At 40.0% G+C, this 22,590-nt stretch overlaps 1 protein-coding gene across 2 annotated transcripts in view; it reads left to right on the top strand.

Moving 5' to 3' along the window:
- The first annotated feature begins 824 nt into the window (after positions 1–824).
- The window catches only part of LOC127569330 (ribose-phosphate pyrophosphokinase 2-like), a 30,411-nt gene continuing 8,645 nt past the window's right edge, over positions 825–22,590 (top strand). Inside the window, exons 1-2 of one of the 2 annotated variants that reach the window (XM_052013861.1) lie at positions 825–1,020; positions 15,450–15,633. In XM_052013861.1, coding sequence (XP_051869821.1) covers positions 899–1,020; positions 15,450–15,633 — 306 coding nt within the window. In that variant the 5' untranslated portion in view covers positions 825–898. The remainder of the gene's footprint in view (positions 1,021–15,449; positions 15,634–22,590) is intronic. The other variant, XM_052013862.1, reaches the window with a different exon arrangement.

Below are 22,590 nucleotides of genomic sequence, written 5' to 3'. Positions count from 1 at the left end.
GTTAGGTTCCACCGAGTGCTGATGCTCAGTCAGAGTATTTGTCCCATTTTTATATAATAGCAGGAGTAAGTGATTCAGCCCCTTGTACAATCTCTGCCATTCAATGAGATTATCTATCAATTTGTCTTAAATAAACTCAGCGATGACACTCTTAAGTAATGGATCCCAAAAATTCACCATCCAATAGGTGAGGAAATATATTTATGCGGAGGTTGACAGGTTCTTGATTAGTAAGGGTGTCAAAGGTTACGGGCAGGAGAATGGGGTTGAGAGGGAAAAGAAATTAGCCATGATCAAATGGCGGAGCAGACTCAATGGGCTGAATGGCCTAATTCTGCTCCGATGTCTTTTGGTCTTATTCTCCCTTATCAGTAGTGCAACTCTTCCACCTCTTCTACCTCCCCCCCCCCCCCCCCCCTTATCATCTCTGAAACAACAAAACCCAGGAATATTGAGCTGCCAGCTCCCTCCCTCATGGAACCAGGTCTCTGTAATAACAACAACATGCACAGAAGGAAACGGGATGGGGTTGGGGTGGGGTGGGGTGGGGTGGGGCGAGGGGGGGGTGGGGATGACATGCCCAGGAAAGGTGGAGCATGGTCTCCTCATTGACAAACAGGATGGTGGGTGGAGGCCGATTTGATTGACAGGGGAGGGCAGCGGGGTCTCGTCCACTAGAAAAGGGGCGGGCCCTCCTCCTGATTGAAAGGAGAGCCGGGCCTCGCCCGAATGGCTAGGAGGGCCGAGTCTACTCTCTGATTGGCCAAGAGGGCAGCGGGTGGGGCGGGGGCGGGGGCGTGAGTGCAGCGTCATTTCCTGGGCGGTGGCGGCGGGCTGCGGGCGGCGGTTCGCGGGTCTGCGCCGGCGGAGCGTTGGGCTCCGGGGCTCAGTCGCCGCTATGCCGAACATCGTGCTGTTCAGCGGCAGCTCGCACCAGGAACTGTCGCAGCGGGTGGCAGACAGGCTCGGGCTGGAGCTGGGCAAAGTAGTGACCAAAAAATTCAGCAACCAGGAGACCTGGTGAGGGGGGAGATGGTGGGGAGGAGGCGCCGGGGAGGGCAGCGGGGACACGGGCCGGACGTGGACACGTTGTGCGTCCTTGCCGTTGCAGCGGCTGCCCCACTCCCCACCCTCTTTGCCGCTGTGCCTGGCATCCTGTTCACTGCCTTCCTTCCCCCCCCCCCCCCCCCCCGTGTTTTGTGGGCTCGCACCTGCCCCGGGTTGGTGCGGCCTCTTTTCCCGGGCGGTACACATCCCCTGGGGACTTCCCAACACTCCCACCCACTCTCTTCCCCCACACCCCTTTCCCCGGGGAGAGCGGGACCAACTATGGCCACTTCTGTCCTGGTCTTTGGGCGCACGCAACATCCCTTGCCGCTCTTAACGACCAGGCACGACGCCCAAGCCATGTGGGTGCTGTTTAACATGTGCAGGGTGAAAGCTCGCAGTTTCTGCTGTGTAACTAGGCGGTGCCCTGCTTTGTTATACCAGGGAAGAGCATCAGTTTTGCTGGTGAGCAGCTGGATTACTGTTCATTTCAGTCGCGATGCAAGGGATGTGGCAATTAGCTTCTGGTGCGGAATGAACATTGCTGGAAGTGTTTACTCTGCAAACATTGTTGAAAGCGTGCGTTGTAGCTGTTTGGGGAACTTGCCATCAGGATACGTCCTTAGAATAAGTTGTTGATCGTGAGCAATGATGGTCATGGCTTGTATTTTACCATCGGGCAGGTATAATATTGGAAAACTGATGCTTTGCAATTTCGATTTCCGAAGACGGCTATGCCTTCGGTTGCCTATACATTGCGGAATTCACGGAATCCTCGTCATTTTACGTAAAATGCAGCTCTGACAGAAATCATTCCTAATTAATGTCTTGACGTCATTTGTCTTATTTCTACAAGGTACCTTGAATTTTCCATGTTGAATGCGTAATATAAATTGATGTGAGGGACTTGTACGTGCAGCTACAGAAGCTCAAGCCTAGAAAGAGTAGAGCAAAGGCAGATAGAATATAATCCTGAATATTGTGCGTAATGAATTTTGGGAGGGCTAATAAGGTAGGACACAATGGTAGGGTGATAGGAGATGTTTGGATGTTCAAGGATCTGTGAAGGTGGCAGCATAGGTAAATAAGGTGGTGAAGGTTGCAAATGGGATATTTGCTTTAGTTGGCAGGGAGGTTATGGTACAACTTTATAAAAACATTTTTTAGGCTATGGTGTACTTTGTATATTTCTGGTCACTACAGTATAGGGAGGATGTGGAGAAGATGAGGAAGAGATTCATCAGGACGTTGCCTGTGATGGAGCTTTTCAGTAAGGAGCAGAGGCTGGGTTAGGTTTTCCTTGGACAGAGGAAGCTGAAGGGGGATCCTAATAATGGTACATAAACAAGGCGTGTCGATTTGTCATGCAGAAAAGTTCCCTGCGGAGACATCTAAAGCTAGCATTAGGGTTAGGGGTAAGGTTTTGAAGGGATCTGAGGAAGAACCTTTCAAACTAGAAGGTAGTTGGAATATGGAACATTCTGCCTGAATTGGTGATGAAATCAGGAACCCTTGTAGCATTTAAGTATCTAGACGAGCATTTGAATAGCCATTTCATAAAAGACTCTGGACCAAGTCTTGTTAAATGGGATTAGAATAAATAAGTGCTTGTTGGTTGCCATAAATATGGTGTACCAAAGGGCCTGTTTCTAAGCCATATGACAGACTCCGTGAAATCTGTTTGCTATAACCATGAATGGAGCAAAAACCGCAAAGGGGAGGTTGTTTAGGAATGAAAACTATGGGACGTTGTTTATTCAGGCATCATTTAAGTTGGTTGACCAGTCAGTTGAAGAGATACAGTATGATGAAATTAACATTGGATATTGTACAAATTTTTCTGAATGGTGGTAAATTTCATTATTTGGAAGAATGGAAATTCAATTTTGCCTGAGGACAACTGGGGATGTTTGGACCAATTATGATAATAGGCTAATGGTTTTCTTTAACTGTTCCAGTAAGAAACTTGTTCTATCAACTGCACGTAGAAGAACTTTTTAACAGTAAAGGGGTAAATAAAATGAAATTGGGTGTCCTGAGAAGTCTGTTTTAAGGATGGCAGAATCACTACATATCACAACTGTGACAACACAATGCATTCTTCACTATTTTAAAGCACTTTGGGACTTCTTTGGTCTGAAGTTTTTAGAAGCAAATCTTGTTTGGTAACTAGGACTTAATTACATCTAAATCACATTGGCAATTTTATTTTCTTTTGTTCCTTATGAGACAGCAGTGTTCCAAAGCAGATGATGAATTTTTCAACAGGGAGGGTTTAAGAAAATTACTAGGGACGAGAAAATCACAAGACTGATTTGGCTACTGGATTTCCATCACATTGCTGTTAAGGCAGATTAAAACAGTATGAAGATTTGTGATCGTTTTCTCATTTTTGGTGGGGATTTTTGTAAAAGCTTGTGACAATTAACAGTTGTGGCTTTTTAGTACAAAATCTGCCTGTGTTCTAAGTTAGATTCTTTAAATTGTGAATAATAAATTACAGCTTAATCTCATGGATGAAGTTGCTGGTGATTTGAGCTCTTGTGGATTTGTAAGCCTTTTTCTATCAGTCACTTTACTATGAATCAAAAGCAAAAAATTGACCTGCTGCAACCTAAGAATATTCCATTTTCTTTGGTCCAGTTTATTTCATCCCATGTCACTTTTGCCCAAATGTAGGCAGGTTTAAATCTTTATAAATTTATGTCGGAAATTTTTGAGGAATCGAATATACAGTGCATTATTTATATTAACCTACCATATTTCCATAGCAACAAATTTTAAGGCCAGGAAGTTTTCACAAGCCTTTTTTTTTAAGGAAATCTCTGTATACTGAGAGAATATTCTTAGCATCTCATGAAAATTGGATCTTTTGTGGATTTCCATTTTGAAATAGTCCTTCTTACTTGCACAATAAATCTTTGGACTTGTTAACTTTGTCTTGGTTGTTGCAGTTTTTTTTAAGTTGTCCTGTTTACTCCCTGCATCTTGTCACTTTGCTCCACTCCCGAACTTGGCAATATCTTCAATGCATGTAACAGAGTGCAGTGTTTTTCACTTTGACAAATTAAGAATTTAAAAGTCCAAACGTTGTGTTTGAGGTCCATCCAAAGTCTTTTGCACAAAAAGGTTTAATATTTGAGTTGTGGGGGGGGGGGGGGTGATACTTTCTTTTAAATATAGTTTTCAGCCAAGGCCTCATCTTTTCAGTGAATGTCAACAACTTCATAATGTATTTCAAAGAGAAGGGGTCTTCTCCCATTTGCCTGACCAGCATTTATTGTCCATCAACTCTAAAATCAAATCTGTTTTGATGTGATTTTACTTACTTTGAGATCTTGAGTGTATGCCATTTATCTCCCTAACAGTGATTACAATTCCATGTATTGCATACGATTTTGTGATTTGGTGACAATGAAGTATTATTATGAATTATTGAAGGCCTTATTACACTGTCTACTGAACAGTCATTTAAACATCTGAACAATTTTTAAAGATGCATGCAGACTTCAACGATATGAAATACAAGTAAAACTTTAAGAAACTACTTGGCAAGTGGTAGATTCAAATGTCAGAGGAAAACATGGCATAAAAAGCTGAATATGCTGAGATTTTGAGATATAATTGCAGCTTTTCTTTATAATCTAAATCCCTCTGAAGTGGTGCAAAAGTACCTCCTACATTACTCTGAAATATAACATTGAAAGGTTTCTCAATGTGGGCTTTGTTCCTAATTCTGGTCAATAGCTTTTAAACCATGTTTTCCTCTCTCATTTTGAGATGCATGATGAGGGCAGTATGGCACTGGAGATTCCTCTCTGGGTGGCTGATTGCGTAGAACTGGGGGAAATGCACAGTTTTCGTATGGCTTCATGTGTTCTTGACAGATCCAAGGTTCTCAGTGCAATCCCAGATGCTCAGGTTTCCCATTGGTTGATAAATCTGATTCAACATTCTTATCACTGACATTTGACGTGGTGATGCACTTTTTCAAGGAGGATTTGACAACATCTTTGAAGTATTTCCTTGATCCTCCTGATGACCTCCTGCCATGACAGCTCAAGAGTCCTATTTTCAGGGTTTTTAAATTGGCCGTGTAAATGTGGCTTGCCCATCGGAACTGAGCATCAGCTTTGGATATTGGCCTGGGAAAGGGTGTTGCTATTGGTTTGCTTATCCTGCCAGTGGATTTGGAGGATTTTGTAGAGCCGGTATTGGTTGTATCTCTGCTTTGTGCCTACTGTAGATGCCCCATAGTATACACCGATATACTGGATATGAGCCTTAACATTGATGGTTAAAAACTGAAAATGCCTTGGTGGTTAATTTTCACTGTCAATATCCACTTTTGCTGAGAAGTTGCTCAAGAAATGGAAAGTGGCTATGTTTTCTGGGATCTCATTGTAAATGATGGTGTTTGGGATCTTTTATTTTGCTGATATTTAACATGAGCTTCTCTCACAGCTTCATTGAGTGAGTCAACAGTGACATGCAACGTGACATGTGAATGTACACATTTGTGAATGTCTTTGTGCTGCAAATGCATCACTGGTTGAAGTGACCTTCTGGAGTGGACCACCTTCATCCTGATAATTAGGTTCACTCTAACAGAGCCCATTAGAGGTGATATGCAGTGAGGAAATTTTGAGAAAACTGGGTAGTGATTCAGCTTTCCTTGAACCTAGACTACACTGGCATTAGTACTGTTATGGTCCATGTAACTAGTTTCATAGCTTGTATGCTGTTGTGTAGTAGGTGTAAAATGGAGATGGATTTCTTGGCAGCTAAATTTACAAAATATTTTCTGTAATTCCTTTGACATTCAAAGGCTTTTAAGGTCAAAGAAGGCTATGTATTGTTTGATAGTGCTCCTTGTATTTTCCTTGGAGTTGTGCAGTGAAGCTTAATGGGCAGAATTCACACTAATTCAGGAAGTACCTTCAGCCACTTGGAGCAGTTCTTGATTCTTTGCAGAGCAGGTTATGGTTGGTCTCTGTTGTGACTAACTAAACTGAGCCACACAGAAGCTGTAACTGGGAGATGTAAAGGACTTCACTGAACAGAGCAAACCTTCTGGAGAGAATCTCAAATCCACTTCCGACACAACGTTTTATACTTTTTAAACACTAAGATAACAATAAGCAATTAACTATAATTTCAATGGCTATAATCACCTACTTAACTTTAACATTTTGAATATAGACAGATAACGTTGAAGAATTACATATTTACAATAGTAGCACATCACAACTAGCAGAACTTCTTTGAATATTCAGTACTAGTGGCTAGTCCAAAAGCTCCTCAGCACAAACTCCTGACACCCAAAATATACCTCTTCTGTTACAGTATTGAGGGATGGCTCCCTGAATATACAACTAGCCAGAATATTAAGTAACAAAACGGAACTGTCCTGAACTGCGCATTAATTGGCAGGGAATATGCCTTTAACAATGTGTTAATACAAGGGATAACCACTTAATGCATTCCCTGATCTTGTCCTGGAGCTTTCAATGAGCACCAATTAACATTCATGTATTATCTTCTGCATAGTTTCAATGGTACAGAATCAGAAAATGTTCGATTTCAATAGCCTTAAAGTATCAGTTGAAATTAAATTGTGAAAAGGTTTTATTTCCTGAAGACCGGTTCTGCAGTGTCTCGTGTCCTCATTTTAATGTCTGCTATCCATAATTTCATAACTCCAGAATAATCCTAAAGTCACAATCGTGATGAAAAATCCACACATCAAAATTACCAGAAAGTTGCTGGATCTTTTTCTATCCACTATCTGCTCTTTAGATCATGCATTTCTTGTTGGACTTCGGCTTTAATGTGCCTTTAGAGACTTCTTTGCCCTTGAGGCTTGGACCTTTGAATTGAAGGCAGCTTTGAACTTCTGGTTAATTAGTTCCTCTATTTCTTCTGTTGGGAATCGCCAGGTTGTTTGTGAGGTGCTGTTTGAGAAGAGCTTTCTTCCCAACATTAGTGCTCTTGTGACAGAGCAGATTGGGCAATGATCATTGACTTTGCATCATTCACAGGTACTGTTGCTGGAAAATAATAGATTTCACGTTATATGTCAATGATAATAAATCTGATTCTGTAGACACACTTGCTGTCTTACTCAGTCTATGACACAATCTAATGGGTTCCAGTGTCTGGATTGGAGGACATGACTGTTTGAGATTTTTTTTACTGTTTCCCTGAAAGTGGTGTTAGTTGTGTTCTAAACATCTTAAGGGAGAGGACTCCATTGGAGTTAGCTTTCCCTGCCTTGCTAATTGCAGTGTTCCAGAGGTTTGCATCTTATAGACCGGAGTATTGAAGCTGCTCAGGTGGATTGGTTTGCATCCCTCTGGAATGTTGGCCAAAGTTTTCTCAAGTACAGTGTAGATATTCTCCCAGACCTGATCCATAGCTTTTAAGTGTTTGGTGGATGGTGGGGTCCTCTGCTAATGACTGTGGCATGCTGTTCTTTTATCAGTGAGTCAGAGGGTCATGAGATGTTCGCTTATCCCACTAGAATCACTGAAGCACCTGATGAGTTCTTGGTTGAAGGCAAACGCACCCCATGAAGATGGCATTACTCTGATTGCCCTTTGAGATAAAGGTATACCCACCACCTTGTATTTTGAGCTAACCTCATCATATTTCACTCAGTGTGGTGATGAGCATCAAGAAAGACTGTTTGGATCTGCAGCTACTGGGTTAGTCCATGAGTATCCTGACATTCCAGACCTGGACTTCATATTGAGAAGTAAAAGATGCTTGCGTGTGATTTATTTTAACATGGCATAGCCATGGCCCACCAGCTACCATGTGGATTTGACAGTGAAGTCTTAGTCCAATGGCATGGTTGTCTAAGACACTGGAAGACCTAAAACTGCTGTAGAATCATTAACAAGTATATAGACGTGTGGGAATGGAGGAACTTGTACACTTGCCACCTTTATCTTTTTCCCTCATGTTGCTCCCCATACTTGTCTCAATTTTGATTGTCTTCCCCTCAAATCTTTAGTTTCCCACTCCCCAACTCCCTCTCTTGCTCCTTCCCTACTCTAGGCACACTTCTTGCTCCCTCTGACTTTTTTTTTTGTTTTCCCCTCCTCCCCATAGCTCCCCTCATTCTCTGCAGCTTCAAAGTTTTAGAAACATAGAACAGTTCAGCCTAGGAATAGGCCCTTCAGCTGTCACGAACCAGCAACAAAAGAAACACACTGAGCATGATTCAGTGTTAAAAACTATTTTATTAATTACTACTTATGATAATATGTAAAATAAAAGTAAAAATGTTAGTATGTTAGAATTCAAAACTGTTAAACCTCGAACGTTAACCCCAAAAACTAAACTCGTCGTGTGTGTGTGTGACAAAGTCCCAAACTCCAAGTTCCGGAATGGTTCTTAAAGTTCAGTTCCGCAAGCCATAAGGTGAAACATGAGCAAGGGCTTCTTCAACAACCACCGTTGTCTGAAGATAAGACGTAGACGTAGAGAAACAGAGAGAGTAAATACGAAATCCAAATGTTCCACGATGGAACCCAAGCGACACTTCAGTGTTTACTCGGTAGTGACTTCCTCACCCCGAAAAGCATCCGAATCGTGGTCGTCCACACAAGTACCTGTTTCCTTCTACAGGTCAGCAATAAAGTGAACTCCACCGGATTACTTCCATACATGGATTTCAGTGGCAAACACAGTTATTGTTTCTCATCCATCGATAGAGAAAACAAGCAGGCTGGTCTCTCTCTCTCTCTCTCTCTTCCTCCTCCTTCTGACTTCTTCAACAACGTCATTACGTCCTTTATCTTCTATTGACGTAAGCACGCCCCACACACACATACACACACACTCTATCTTAAAGGGACTTTCACTGAGTCCGTAACACAGCCCACAATGTCTGCACCAAACATGATGTCAAATTAAACTGATTTTCTGCCTGTACATGATCCACATCCCTCCATTCTCTGCTAAATTCTTGTGACTATCTAGCCTCTTAAATGCCAGTATCGTATCTGCTTCCGCCACTCCTCAGCAGCCCATTCCAGGCACTTGCCACTCTCTGTATATTTTTTTAAAAAAGGCTCTGCATGTCTCTTTAAACTTTCCTCTTCTCACCTTCAATGCATATCCTCTAGTAATTAACATTTCTACCCTGGGGGGGGAAAGGATTCTGACTGTCTGTCTATACCTCTGCCTCTCATAATCTTAAACTTCTATCAGGTCTCCCTTCAGCCTCTGACACTCCAGAGAAAACAACCCAAGTTTGTCCAACCTCTCCGTATCATTCATACTCTCTAATCCAGGCAGTATCCTGGTAAATCTCTGTACCCTTTCCAGAGTCTCCACATCCTTCCTGTAATGGGGCAACCAGAATTGCAAACAATAATACAGTTGGCTGAAACTTCATAAAAGGTTTCAGTTGACCACTCTGCTATTTTGAAGCTGGCTGAACTATTTCTCCGTAGCCAAGAAGTTAAGTCTGCTTAAAAAAAATTTAAGCATGAGTACTTCAATATTTGGTGTGTTTGACAATGCTATGTACAAGTTGCAATCTTCCACTGTATTAATGTAATGGCTTTCATAATATAAGGATGTTCCAAAAGTACAGGATCTGTTGTAATTTAGGAAGGTGTGGCAATTACTTTGTGCACAATGATGTTTAGCATGTTGGATCTACTTTAATGTTAATTGAAGGCCTGACATTGGCTAGAATGCAAGAGCCCTGTACTTCTAATGATGTATTTTTCGTCCATTAGAAAGCAAAATGGACACTCATTGAAAAGGAGATTGCTTCAGATATCAATGTTTTGGGGGAAAAAAAACTTCATCCGAGATGTAATTTGTGGTTAGGATATTCACTGGAGATGAAAATAAGTGATTTTATAGGAAGTAGGTTTCAAGTCTGAAGAAATGGAAATCAAGAGCAATCTCTGGAAGTGCTTCAGTTGATAGGTTCAGTGTATTGAGATAAGGGCAGAAATCTGCAGGGCCAGTATTGCACGAATAGTTGAGAGGGCAGTGTGGAAATAGATAGCATGCTACTGCAGTGGATGAAAATCATGAAGAATGTAGCAGTCATGGAGTATATCATGAGTGATAACTGGAGGTTGCGGGGGGAACCTAGGATGAAGGGATTTGACTTTTTCTCTGGCTGAGTGTGAAAATTTGATCAATATGCAACATAAGTGGTGAATATAGTTTTACATTTGGATTTGATTGAATGGATTTGTTCACCATGTATTTGAATTTTGATCTTGGCTGTTGAATGCATTAACAGAACATAGAGACATTAAGGGAATCCTTGCTTGTCGCACCTTGCACGGCCCAAAGCCACGCACTGGTTTGCTACATCATTGCATTAGAGTGTGGCATACTGTACTGAATCTGGAAATGGAACATTAAATACATGATCGGGATGTCAATTCTTGTCAGCCTGTGTCTGCAGATCAACTCTTTGTAATTTGTGGAAATATTCTTGGTCTTGTGTGCAAGCCCTTTTTCATTCAGCTTTGTGTTTGAGAAACAAATAGTATAAAGGTATTTAATTTATATTCTTGACTAAATCTGGCTGGAACTAATCCTTGTTACTGGACACAAACTGTTCATATTGGCAAATAAAACATTTTACGTAGTTTCATAGATGCTCTAGGCAGCTTGGTACGAGCTCCACACGTGAATGTCTGGACAGCTAAAATTTAGTCACAGGTTTTCTTGGGTTATTTGCCATAAATATGATATTCAGGTTTCGATGATTACTGTTTGCTTGCTGTTCTCAATTCTTTTGAACAGGATGGCTAGGCTTTGCATATCATGGGCAATTTTTTTCCTGCATTTGCTTCTACATTAAGTTGTGTTGACAAATCGTGTACTCTGATTTAACCATCGGAGTTCCTGAGAAGCTCCTCCAGTCCCACACCTCAATCGTAATGACTAAGAAATTCGGTTGGGATTGGAATGCCTGTTTTGAAAGTTTTAAATCACCAAGCTTTGCTGTATATAGTCCAACGAATGCAGTTTAGGCAGCCCAGCTATTGATGGGGAAAGATGGGGTTATGGTGTGGGATTGATACTGTGGGGGGAATTGGCGCTGATTCAGCCAGGATTGGTTGCCTGCATACAGTGGCATGCAAAAGTTTGGGCACCCCTGGTTAAAATTTCTGTTACTGTGAATAGGTAAGCAAGTAAAAGATTACCTAATTTCCAAAAGGCATAAAGTTGAAGATGACACATTTCTTTGATATTTTTGGTAAGATTTCCTTTTTTTTATTATTTTGAAACTGTAAAAGATGGAAATAAAAACGTAAAGGGTCTGAAGCAAAAGTTTGGGCACCCTGCATGGTCTGTACTTAGTAACATCCCCTTTGGCAAGTGTCACAGCTTGTAAACGCTTTCTGTAGCCAGCTAAGAGTCTTTCAATTCTTGTTTGGGGGATTTTTGCCCATTCTTCCTTGCAAAAGCTTCTAGTTCTGTGAGGTTCTCGGGCTGTCTTGCATGCACTGCTCTTTTGAGGTCTGTCCAGATTTCTGATGATGTTTGGGTCAGGGGACTGTGAGGGCCTTGGCAAAACCTTCAGCTTGTGCCTCTTGAGGTAGTCCATTGTGGATTTTGAGGTGCATTTAGGATCGTTATCCTGTTGCAGAAGCCATCCTCTTTTTATCTTCAGCTTTTTTGTTTACAGACGGTGTGATGTTTGATTCCAGAATTTGCTGGTATTTAATTGAATTCATTCTTCCCTCTATCAGTGAAATGTTGCCTGTGCCACTGGCTGCAACACAAGCCCAAAGCATGATCGATCCACCCCCGTGCTTAACAGTTGGAGAGGTGTTCTTTTCATGAAATTCTGCACCCTTTTTTCTCCAAACTTTCTTGTGTCTTCACCACAAAATTAAGTGTCAGAAGTTTGCAAAGAAGCATCTAAACAGGCCTGATGCATTTTGGAAACAAGTCCTGTGGACTGATGAGGTTAAAATAGAACTTTTTGGCTACAATGGGCAAAGGTATGTTTGGAGAAAAAAGGGTGCAGACTTCCATGAAAAGAACACCTCTCCAACTGTTAAGCACTGGGGTGGATCGATCATGCTTTAGGCTTGTGTTGCAGCCAGTGGCACGGGAAACATTTCACTGGTGGAGGGAAGAATGAATTCAATTAAATACCAGCAAATTCTGGAAGCAAACATCACACCGTCTGTAACAAAAAAAAAGCTGAAGGTGAAAAGAGGGTGGCTTCTACGACAGGATAACGATCCTAAACACCTCAATCCACAATGGACTACCTCGAGGCACAAGCTGAAGGTTTTGCCATGGCCCTCAGTCCCCTGACCCAAACATCATCAGAAATCTGTGGATAGACTTCAAGAGCAGTACATGCAAGATGGCCCAAGAATCTCACAGAACTAGAAGCCTTTTGCAAGGAAGAATGGGCAAAAATCCCCCAAACAAGAATTGAAAGACTCTTAGCTGGTTACAGAAAGCGTTTACAAGCTGTGATACTTGCCAAAGAGAGTGTAACTAAGTACTGACCATGCAGGGTGCCCAAACTTTTACTTCAGGCCCTTTGTCTTTTTTGTTATTTTGAAACTGTAAAAGATGGAAATAAAAAAGTAATGTTAAAATATTAAAGAAAAGTGTCATCTTTAACTTTATGCCTTTTGGAAATCAGGTCATCTTTTACTCACTTAGCTATTCACAGTAACAGAAATTTTGACCAGGGGTGCCTGAACTTTTGCATGCCACTGTAATTTTGGAATATAGTGAGGTTAGTACCGATAATTCTTGCGTGCCTGATGGGCTGACAAATTGCATTTTGTTCAAAGCTTGGTTAAATTAATAAATTCTTGAACACAGAGTCAGGGGTTTGTTAAATAGAGGCACATGCAACTTCTGACAAAATACTTTTTTGGGAGTTTTAATTTGCATGCTGTAATCAAACAGTTGAATTTGGGTCCAGCTGTAAAATTTCATCTAAAGAAATTGAGTGACAGGCGGATTTGGTTTCTCCTGAAACCAGTTATGATTTTTGGTTAATTTCATTTACTAAACATGAAGACAAAAGTTAAGGTTTTCAATGCTTTTTAAGAAAAAAAACTTTCGTTTCTAAATCTGATCATTTAACTACCAACAGCTTGCACAGTGCTATTTATTTTTAGTTATATCTTAATGCCACTTTAATTTTTATCAGTGTTTCATTTTATGGTCTACCATTTGTGTTAATGTTGAAGCCTAATTTTAAATTAGCTTTGGTTGTTGATTATGATCAAGGTCAATGATTGTATGTTCCATATATTACCTCCATAAAAATGGAATGTGAACCAATCATCATAAGAATAATAGTCATAATGCAAAATACCTAGTGCAGCTGTATTAAGCTACTACAGAAGATAGCTAGCTTGAAACAGTTGAAGTGCATTAACCTGCCTGCTGTGAAAATAAAAAGTAGTGGATAAGCGAAGGGAACACGTTTCTCAATTATCTATGGTCTACAGAAAAATTGTACTACTTAGTATATAATCATGAAAGTTACCCCTGGGTTTGTTGATCTGCAATCTCTACAGAACACTGGTATTATTAGAACTATCTCAAACTTGGAAATTACCAGACACATTCAACTCAATTGTTTTCTACCCTCTGAGAGGCGTGTAATCCTAACTGATGTGACCAAAATCATACAGAGCTCCTTCCTACTGAACCCACCCACCTTGCTCCCTGTGCAGTGTACTCATATTAAACTGTATAAATGCTATGTTACATGAGCATCATAATGTTTAAGTAGAAATATACAGTAATTTCATTGTGTATAGTGGTTGTAAAAAATGAATATTCTTGAAAGCATCTGAGTGTAGTAATATTCTATTATAATATTCTAAGCTTTCTAATAAAATGACTGAAAGTTTTATGGACTGCTTTGGAGCTTCTCTCCTGAGGCTGATGATTTGCAATGTTGAGGTTCTGTACAACTGCATCACGCACACAAAAACAAAGACCAGAAATTTTAATAGGCATTATACCATCCACGCAGCACACTGGAGTCTAATCCTGTCATTGCCTGTGTGTGAGAGAGGCTGAAACTGGAAAATTACACTGAAATTAAAGATCACCCTGAATCTCAGTGAAAGACAACAGGCATTAAAGGTCTATTTCTGTTTCTTTCCAGGTGTTGAAACTGAAGTACTCCATTTAGTAGGAATGAAACAAAGTTTTAGTTTACTCTTTTGGTTAGTCTTAAGATTTTTCTGTAGTGATTTTCTGTGCTGGTATACAGTTGCACTGCAGACTGCTTGCCCACAGAATATTCTGTTATGTTTGTAAAAACAGGGTAAAAAAAAAAGCCAATCAAGCCATCACTTAAATGTAGGTTACTTAACTGCGTCCAGATTGTAGAAAAAGTTTGAAGTTGTTGGTCTGACTGTATGGAGTAAGCTTTTTAATAGTAATGGTTATTTAATAAGGTATTCTTTTTGTTTACACTACACACAGGTTGTGTTCCCAAGAATGAGAATGCTAATGGAATTGGCACAAAGGGATAATTAAACCTTTATAGAGAAATGCATTACAATGCTGGGAACCTGGAGTAAACCCCATTCTCCCTCAATTGCACTGCTAGGAACCTGGCACAAATCCAGCATCAATTTGACCTATGGTTTGGTGTGGAGAGGCTGCTTATGAGGGTTGGTATTGGGAAAGCCAGGGTAAGTGCCTGCTCAGTGCTGAGATATGGGATTCTAGGCACATGTCAATGTTTTCCACGGTGTTGACAGACCATCCTAACTCTTCTGGGCTTCACGTGTTGGATGTGACAGAAGCTGGTGTCTCCCAATCTTTGTTTGAATGCACAGTGCTCCTCAGGCTTGAGATTTCTTTAGTCAAGTGTGATGGAAGTTGCTGTTGAGCAACTTTGAGCAACTTTGAGCAACTTTCGCATCCAACAGGAAATGATGGAGACCATAGGGTCCACGTGGTCTGTCAGCACATCGTGTGGTCATTGCCATTCCCCAGCAATGGCCTGCACTCACTGTGCCACCCAGGATACATTCCTGAACCACATCTCAGCACTGAGCAGACTCACTGCTTACCTGAACTAGCCCTCACAAGCAGCTCTCCACACTGAGCTATGGGTGATTCATTGCTCCATCGGGCAGGGATTTACACCTGTCTCCTGACCCAGCAGTGCAGAGGACGTAGGTTAAGGCCAGGTTCCTGACATTACAGCTTGCAGACAGAGTGGGGGCTCTGTACCTGTGAGTGATTTGACTGAAAGGTCAAGTGCTGTAATGTATCGGTGCTCTGCAAGATGACCCTGACCAGGTACCTGTGCACCTGCTAGGAATTGAGCAGTGAGCTGATTTTTCTTTTAACTTTTTTTTACAGAACACTTCAACAATGATGGCATGTCTTTTGTTTTGCAGTGTGGAAATTGGGGAGAGTGTGCGAGGTGAAGATGTATACATCATCCAGAGTGGCTGTGGGGAAATCAATGATAATTTAATGGAGCTATTGATAATGATAAATGCCTGCAAGTTTGCATCATCATCTCGAGTCACCGCAGTTATTCCTTGTTTTCCCTATGCTAGACAAGACAAGAAGGACAAGGTACCACTGAGTGGCCATTTATCTTCAAATATATTGGGGAATGGGGACTAAAAACTAGTAACTGTAGAATAATAAAACAATTTGGTATCAATTTAGGTTTGTTACATATGGATTAAAGTGTTTGTTGAAATGTGACTAAATATGGGAGTGATCTTTAATTTCTACTAACATTACTTTTCATCTCATGATTTTGCAGTGTAACTATTAAATCATAAGGTCCTTTCTTAATTCTGTAATCAGTTGAGCTTGAATGCCTCCTATATGAATTCTTTTTGAAAGCTTAGAATTCATTTTGTGCTAGAGAATTCTTCAAGCGAGTTGCTTTGTAATCTCATTATGTAGTCATGGTTAACCAAATGGAGCTTCCTTTATACTTAAAAAGATGGTTGGAATTTGTAGAATATTTATTTTGTAGTCTATTAGGAGTCCTGTTTAATCTGTGTGCTTATGCCTGCAAAATTCCTATTCTATCTGGCCACCGTTCTTGGTGTTTTTCATTCAGCTTTCAGTTAGGAAATTGCTTCTACCTAAAGACTTGTGAACTAAGTGAAACAAGGGTTTTCATAAGTTGCGCTGATCTCTTCAAATAGATGTGGCCGAATGCAACAGAACGTGGTCAACCAACTCATGAGATGTGACTGCTACTTTAGTATCAGTTGCTGACATACTTCTGATGTTGGTCTGTACTGCAATGTGACTAAAAACTTTGCTCAAGTCCTTATTTTTTTGACTTGCAGCTATTCTGTTGTAGTTCATTTTGAACGGGGTTGTCAAGTGAAAGTAAGCCAGCAGAAGTAACCAGACAGTTATTTGAGGGCTGAGAGAAGTGAATTTAAGAGCTAGTTACTGGAAGCAGGATTTCTGGTTGGAGGGATGGAATTTTCTTTTCATTTAGCAAACCAGTGAGAAGCCTAACATTAAGTTATGATCTGTCCTCAAAGGGTAAGAGGTGGCAGATGGAGTTGCCTTCCCTGTAATGGATCCTGTTGATTCTTGAAAAATTGCCTCCAGTTTCTTCTGTGGAAAAAGTCGCAATGAGAACAATGGCGGCTGAACCCTCATTTTAAAATACCTGATTAGGTTCTGGCTTTCACCTTGTGTAATAATTTCAGATCAACTTAAGACACCTGAGGTGAAGGGATCATGTGAAACTAGTTTTATCAATCTTGATCCACTTGTTATTCAATGCTGTTTCTCTGGTCAATCTGAAAATGAGAATTTGTGTAAAATCAGTGTTCTTCAGTCACTGATGTGAAATACAAAGACTTTCATGGCCCCTGTTTTTGCATGGTCCAAAAATAGTTGGTAAGCTGCCTTATTCAGACAGATGATAAAGACCTTGAAGTACAAATTTTATACAGGGCACAGTTATTCACCCAAGCAGAGAATAAATGAGTAAGGAATTAATGCCTGAATGTTTGAATAGAATGTAGAGTACTGTGCACAGTTCTAGTCACATTACAAGAAGTTGATTACACTGGGACACAAAGGAGATTTACAGGTGTGAAACAAAAATGAAACATTTTAGCCCTGAGGAAAAAGCTGCTAAACTGGAGTTGTTTGCGTTGGAACAGAGCCTGAGATTGGATTGATTGCCTTCAGAGAGGCTGGTAATCAAGCATCATAAAATTAATAATTTTTTTAAGAATCAAAGGGGAGAAGAACTCAGATTGTTCTGTAGTTTACTGCTTGGAAGGATGATAGAGGTTAGAAACCCTATCTCATTTAAAAAATACTTTGTGCATTTCAATTGCCAAATATATTACACAGCAGACCAAGAACTGGGAAGTTGAACTAGGCTTTTTTCAACGAACACAGTTGTCTGAACGGTCACCATCTGTGTCACAAAGTTATGATTCTATGAAATTCTGTGAATACAATTGCTTTACTATATTCAGCTTGCTTGAGCCATCGTTCAAAGGAACTGGCCTACTTCTGAGTGGAAGGACATCATCTTGGCTGTTTGGGTCAGATAGGACTTTAGGGAAAAATACTTTTATAACTTAGCATTTCCTAATTTTTAGCCATAATTTAGAACACTGTGGCAGCATTTAGTTGCGAGGGAAGAACATTTTTTATGGCTGAAATTTGTCTCCTTTGCATCCATTCCACTACTACATGGATCTTTGGGAGGAATTTGTTCAATAAGTACCAGGATAGAAACAAAGATCTTGTACTTTGAGTGTTCATTCAGCCACAAGGTTGTTGGTGCCACTGGTAAGGGAAATGAGTTCACACTCTTAAGCAATTTTGAGAGTTCTGAAGTGACTGATAAATCTGATCCACAGTTATGGCAGGAGGTTCCTGAAGGAGATTGAGGTGGTAAGTGCTTTCTACCATTTATTCAAGGCTTCTGATGCATAGACTTTATTCTCATTCCCAAGATTCATTCCATCTGACCTTTTGTCAGCCTTTGCTCTAGACTGGCTTGTCATTCTTTCCTGATGGTAAGTTTAAGTTTTGCAAGATATCATATAAACTCAGACTGTTCAGAAACATTTTCCCAGTAGGAATGGGGAGAGGCAATACAGGCTGAACAGCATTATTCTAAATAGCGTGTGAGAGATCACTATTTAGAATTAGGCCATTCTCAGTGTTTGTGCATAGATATCACCTGAATGTGGCAGGACAGGTTGGAAGAGCACTCATTTTAACTGCATGAGGGCATGGATATTGTAAGTGAAAGCATTAATGTATAAGAAGGTTATGTTAAAATGATGGGGAGAATTCTGGAATTGCTCAGCCAGTTGGCTAGGATCTGTGGAAGGAGGTAGAGTTGTGCATCACCTGTGATCTTTCGCCAGAACTGAGAGAAGTTAGAAATCAAACATTTTAAGTTGTAGAGCTATGTTTCTGAAGAAAAGCCAGCACCCTGATGTGCTGGCTCTTTCTCTGCATTTATAGTCTGGCCTGCAAACAGCAAATGTGGACAGAAACGGGGTTTCCAGCATTGGTTTACTTCTGACTTCCAGCATCTGTAGTGTTTTGTATCTGTTCCAGCTTTTTTTTTACTTTCAATTCCATTTTCATTCATCTTCTGTTTGCGTTTCCTCCAGAAGCATCATCTGTGTTTAATGTGCCTTCACTACCCCCACCATTTCTGCCATTCAGTCTTGGAATCCACTCTGTCACAAACATTCTTTGCTTTCTGCACCTTCCTCCTTTGTAACTTGGTCTAGTTTCTAACTTTTCTAACTCCTGCCTGAAACATTAACTTTGTCTCTCCACAAATGGTATCTGATCCATCAAGTCCTTCCAGTATTGTTTGTTTTTGTAGCTGGTTACACAGTTGATTTCACTTCAACATTGACCACTTAGAGACATTAAGTGCTTCCATTGGTCTCCTGAGACCTGTTGAGTCCACTATTACATTCATTGCTTGCTTGTTGGCGAGGCAGAGCATTGACACAACTTTTGAATAAACAACTAGTCCTTCTTGGTCACCTAGTTTTGTGGAGCATTAAACAGTTTGACTGCATTGGTTGATTATAGTTTGAATGCAGTATACATATTCTGTCTAATCTATCCCCACAGCAGCAGCATTTATGTTTGCAATCAAGTTCTCCTTCCCCATTGGCCTCTGAATTACTCCAGTGTTCAACATTAATCTCTTGTTCTGGTTTACGCTACCATCTCCATCTTTAGTATCCAATGCATTCCTCATGAGGCCTATACTAAGACATTTTTTTTAAATGCATTTAAAAGCTACATTTTATCTCCTTGCTGTTCTGCTCATTGGATTAACTGTATACTTTGGTTCAGAAGCTCATTCTAATGTGGGATCCAGCTACCTCAAATTGAGAAAAAGGCTTTGACTCCATTTTGCATATTAACTCTTTACATGGTAAATAAGATGTGGCAAGCACAATTAGTGCAGTTATGTTTTCTGAATTAGCATTTTTAGTAGCAGTAACATCTGTATACTATCTTGTATATCTCCACAGTTTTTCTTAGAAGTGCACTCCGGTTCCTTTTGCAGTTATTTCACCACTTGTATTAACGCTTGCCTAAATATTTTTGAAGTAAAACCATTTTATCCTCGTCTGCTGTCATTCTTTGGTTTTCATTGTTAACAAACAGTGGAATCCCACAATTCTCAATTATTGAGATTCCAGTTTTTCTATATAATTTTTTGAAATGTTGAATCTATATCAACGATTGTGGCTGGCTAAGTTTTATTTTCCTGAGATGTATAAATTAGTAAATATCCTTAAATGTTTTCCTAGTATAATTCTTTAGCTGATGTCAGAACTAATCATAGTAGCCCTTCTCTGCTCTTTTACCTTCAATGGATCACTGTTAAGGAGCACCTCTATTTTTAGCATTGTTGCCTGTATTTTCAAATTTCAGTGTTTCACTTCTTGTAATCTCTTCCAGTCTTATAACACTCCATGATATTTCTGCCCCTTCAAATTTCAATATCGTGATCTTTATCTGTATTTATTAGCTTCATCTTTGGCCATGACTTCAGCTGCTTAAGTCCTAAACTTGGAATTCCTTAAACTCTTCCTTTGCGTCTTAAAGCCATCTGTGATTAAGTGCGGTTATCTTTTAAACTTGTGATTTTTGCGGGTAAACTTTGTTAGATAATGTGTTGTGAGGAGCCTTAAAACACTTTTGCTATATAAATTAAGTTTGAGTTATCAAGTTGAAATGGGTCTGGCCTCCACACTATGCCACTAAAACTGATCTTGTTTCATTTAATATTACACTTCAAGGTTGATTGAATTGTAGCTGTTTGATGTATTGAATTCAAAAGTGTGGTATTAATGAATTATTAACTAGTGGAGTTTTGAAATAACTTGTTTCATTTAAGCCTATTGCAGCAAAGTAATTTATTGGTAATGTCTATTTACAGTTTATGTACTCACAGTAAGGATTGCAATTAAACAGTAAATTTGCATATTAAGAATAGTTTTGAGGTGATATATTAGGAGCAGTGTTGATCTTAAATATAGCATAACTTTGGGATTGTTTTTTGACCTTCTGGTAATCAGCTGCATTACTTGTGCTTGGTTAATACAAAACACATTGTTCAAGCTTATGTCGATTTGCATTGCATGGGTATACAATCTTAGTAATCTAATTACTGGAATAGCTCATTTTTCTTTCAATTACATTTTTAAATGATAAATACATTCACTACTTAATATACTGCCATTTAATGTACATCTGTCTTTGGATATGTCAAAATTTGCTTCTAGCCAGTGTGAGAGTTTCAGCAGTTTTTGTGCTGTTTGTGTATTGATTGCATCTTTGTCACTTAATTACTCATCAGATTTATTCTGAAAATAGAATAAAGTGGATCTTTTTGGTATCAGATGCAATTTGTGCACAGTTGTACAGCACTGGATACAGTGGAATATCAGGCATATTGCTGGATAACCAATTTCCTCTGCACTGGCATAACAATCCATCCAAACCTGTCATGACAAAGTGAGTAAAACAGAACTGACCAACTGGCCTCCAATTCAAAGATTGCTAAGGGTACCTGCAAATTGCTCCTCACTATGGGAGATACATTATTAACAGAGTCTAATCAAAAGTCTGAAATTATTCTCAGCATATTTTGAGGTAATACCCATTCAGTTGATGTGACAGACCTACCAGAGGTTGTGGTGTGCTGAGAAATAATCACTCCTTGGTGACTCTGGACCCTGTGCAACATCATAGCATCAAATACTAGCCTCCTTCACCTGATGAGCTTCACTAGAAATAACTGGCCAGGAAAACATTTGTATACTTCGGGTGAGGGACTTCAGTGTCCATTATGAAGATCATTTTGACATTCCACTTGTTGGATCCAGACCTAGCCCCAGGATATTGCTGGAGGAGTTCCAAAGTGCTGTGTTCTAGACAACCATTTTCTGCTTCATTGATGACTTTTGCTCCCTCCATAGGTTGGAATGTTGATTACAAGGTGCAAATCTGTTTACTTAAGGTGATCTATCTGTCCATGTTAGAATGCAACAAATCCTAGACAAAATTCGGGCTTGGATTGATGAATGGCAAGTAGCATTTCAATGCCTTGCAAGTACCAGATGATCTCCAGGAAGAAAATGAATAACTTTAATGAAATTGCCTTTTTAATTTTGTTGAATTTCCCCATCTTCAACATTCTGGGGTGCTCTTGGTAAGAACCTTAAATTGATCAGCCCCAGACATTTGTGCATCAGGTATCTGATTCCCTAAACCTCTTCTGCTGAGTGCAAGGCACAAATAAACAGTACGATGGAATACTATTCACCTGCCTTGGTGACTACAGCTCCAACAGTGCTGGAAGCCTGACACTACAGGGGACGAAACAGCCTGCTTAATTGATACTCCATCTGCCACCATGAAAATTTGTTCCCTCTGCACTTGGGGCACTATTGGCAGCAATGTTCATCTACAAAGGAATGGCAGCAATTCCCAAATCTATGACCTCTTTTCCTTCCAGGAGGTAGAACAGTAATTGTATTGGAATGTCCTCGCATGCAAGTTGACTTCCAGGTTGCACGTGATCCTCTCTTGAAAATATATTTCCATTCCTTCAATGCTGCTGGAACAAAATCTTTGGAAGTTTGTACCTAACCCTGACAATACCTTCCTCACTGAGTGCAGTTATGTGAGAAAGTGCTCACATCCTCTTGATGTGATAAGTACCTGCATTCCATGAAAACATGAAAATTTCTAACATTAAGTGTTTTATGCTCATTGATAACAGCAGAATCTTGAAGTGTGGCAGAACTGAAATTCAAATGTTTCTGAGCAGATGGAAAATTTAATTTCAGGATGTTAACATTGTCATCAAAAGGAGTAAAAATCAAATATAAACATGTTTCTTGTTATAAAAGAATTTAATTCATTGCTAGCATGTGAAAAATCAGGTCATTTGTTAATGCCATTATAAGGATTACTGATTTTAACACAATTCTACACCATTGCCACCAGTTGTACAATAGTAGAGCTACATTC

This window comes from Pristis pectinata, chromosome 4, assembly GCF_009764475.1.
Source record: "Pristis pectinata isolate sPriPec2 chromosome 4, sPriPec2.1.pri, whole genome shotgun sequence".
NCBI classification, from domain to species: domain Eukaryota; kingdom Metazoa; phylum Chordata; class Chondrichthyes; order Rhinopristiformes; family Pristidae; genus Pristis; species Pristis pectinata.
The sequence above is the reverse complement of the archived record's forward strand: the minus strand, read 5'-3'. Positions and strand labels throughout refer to the sequence as shown.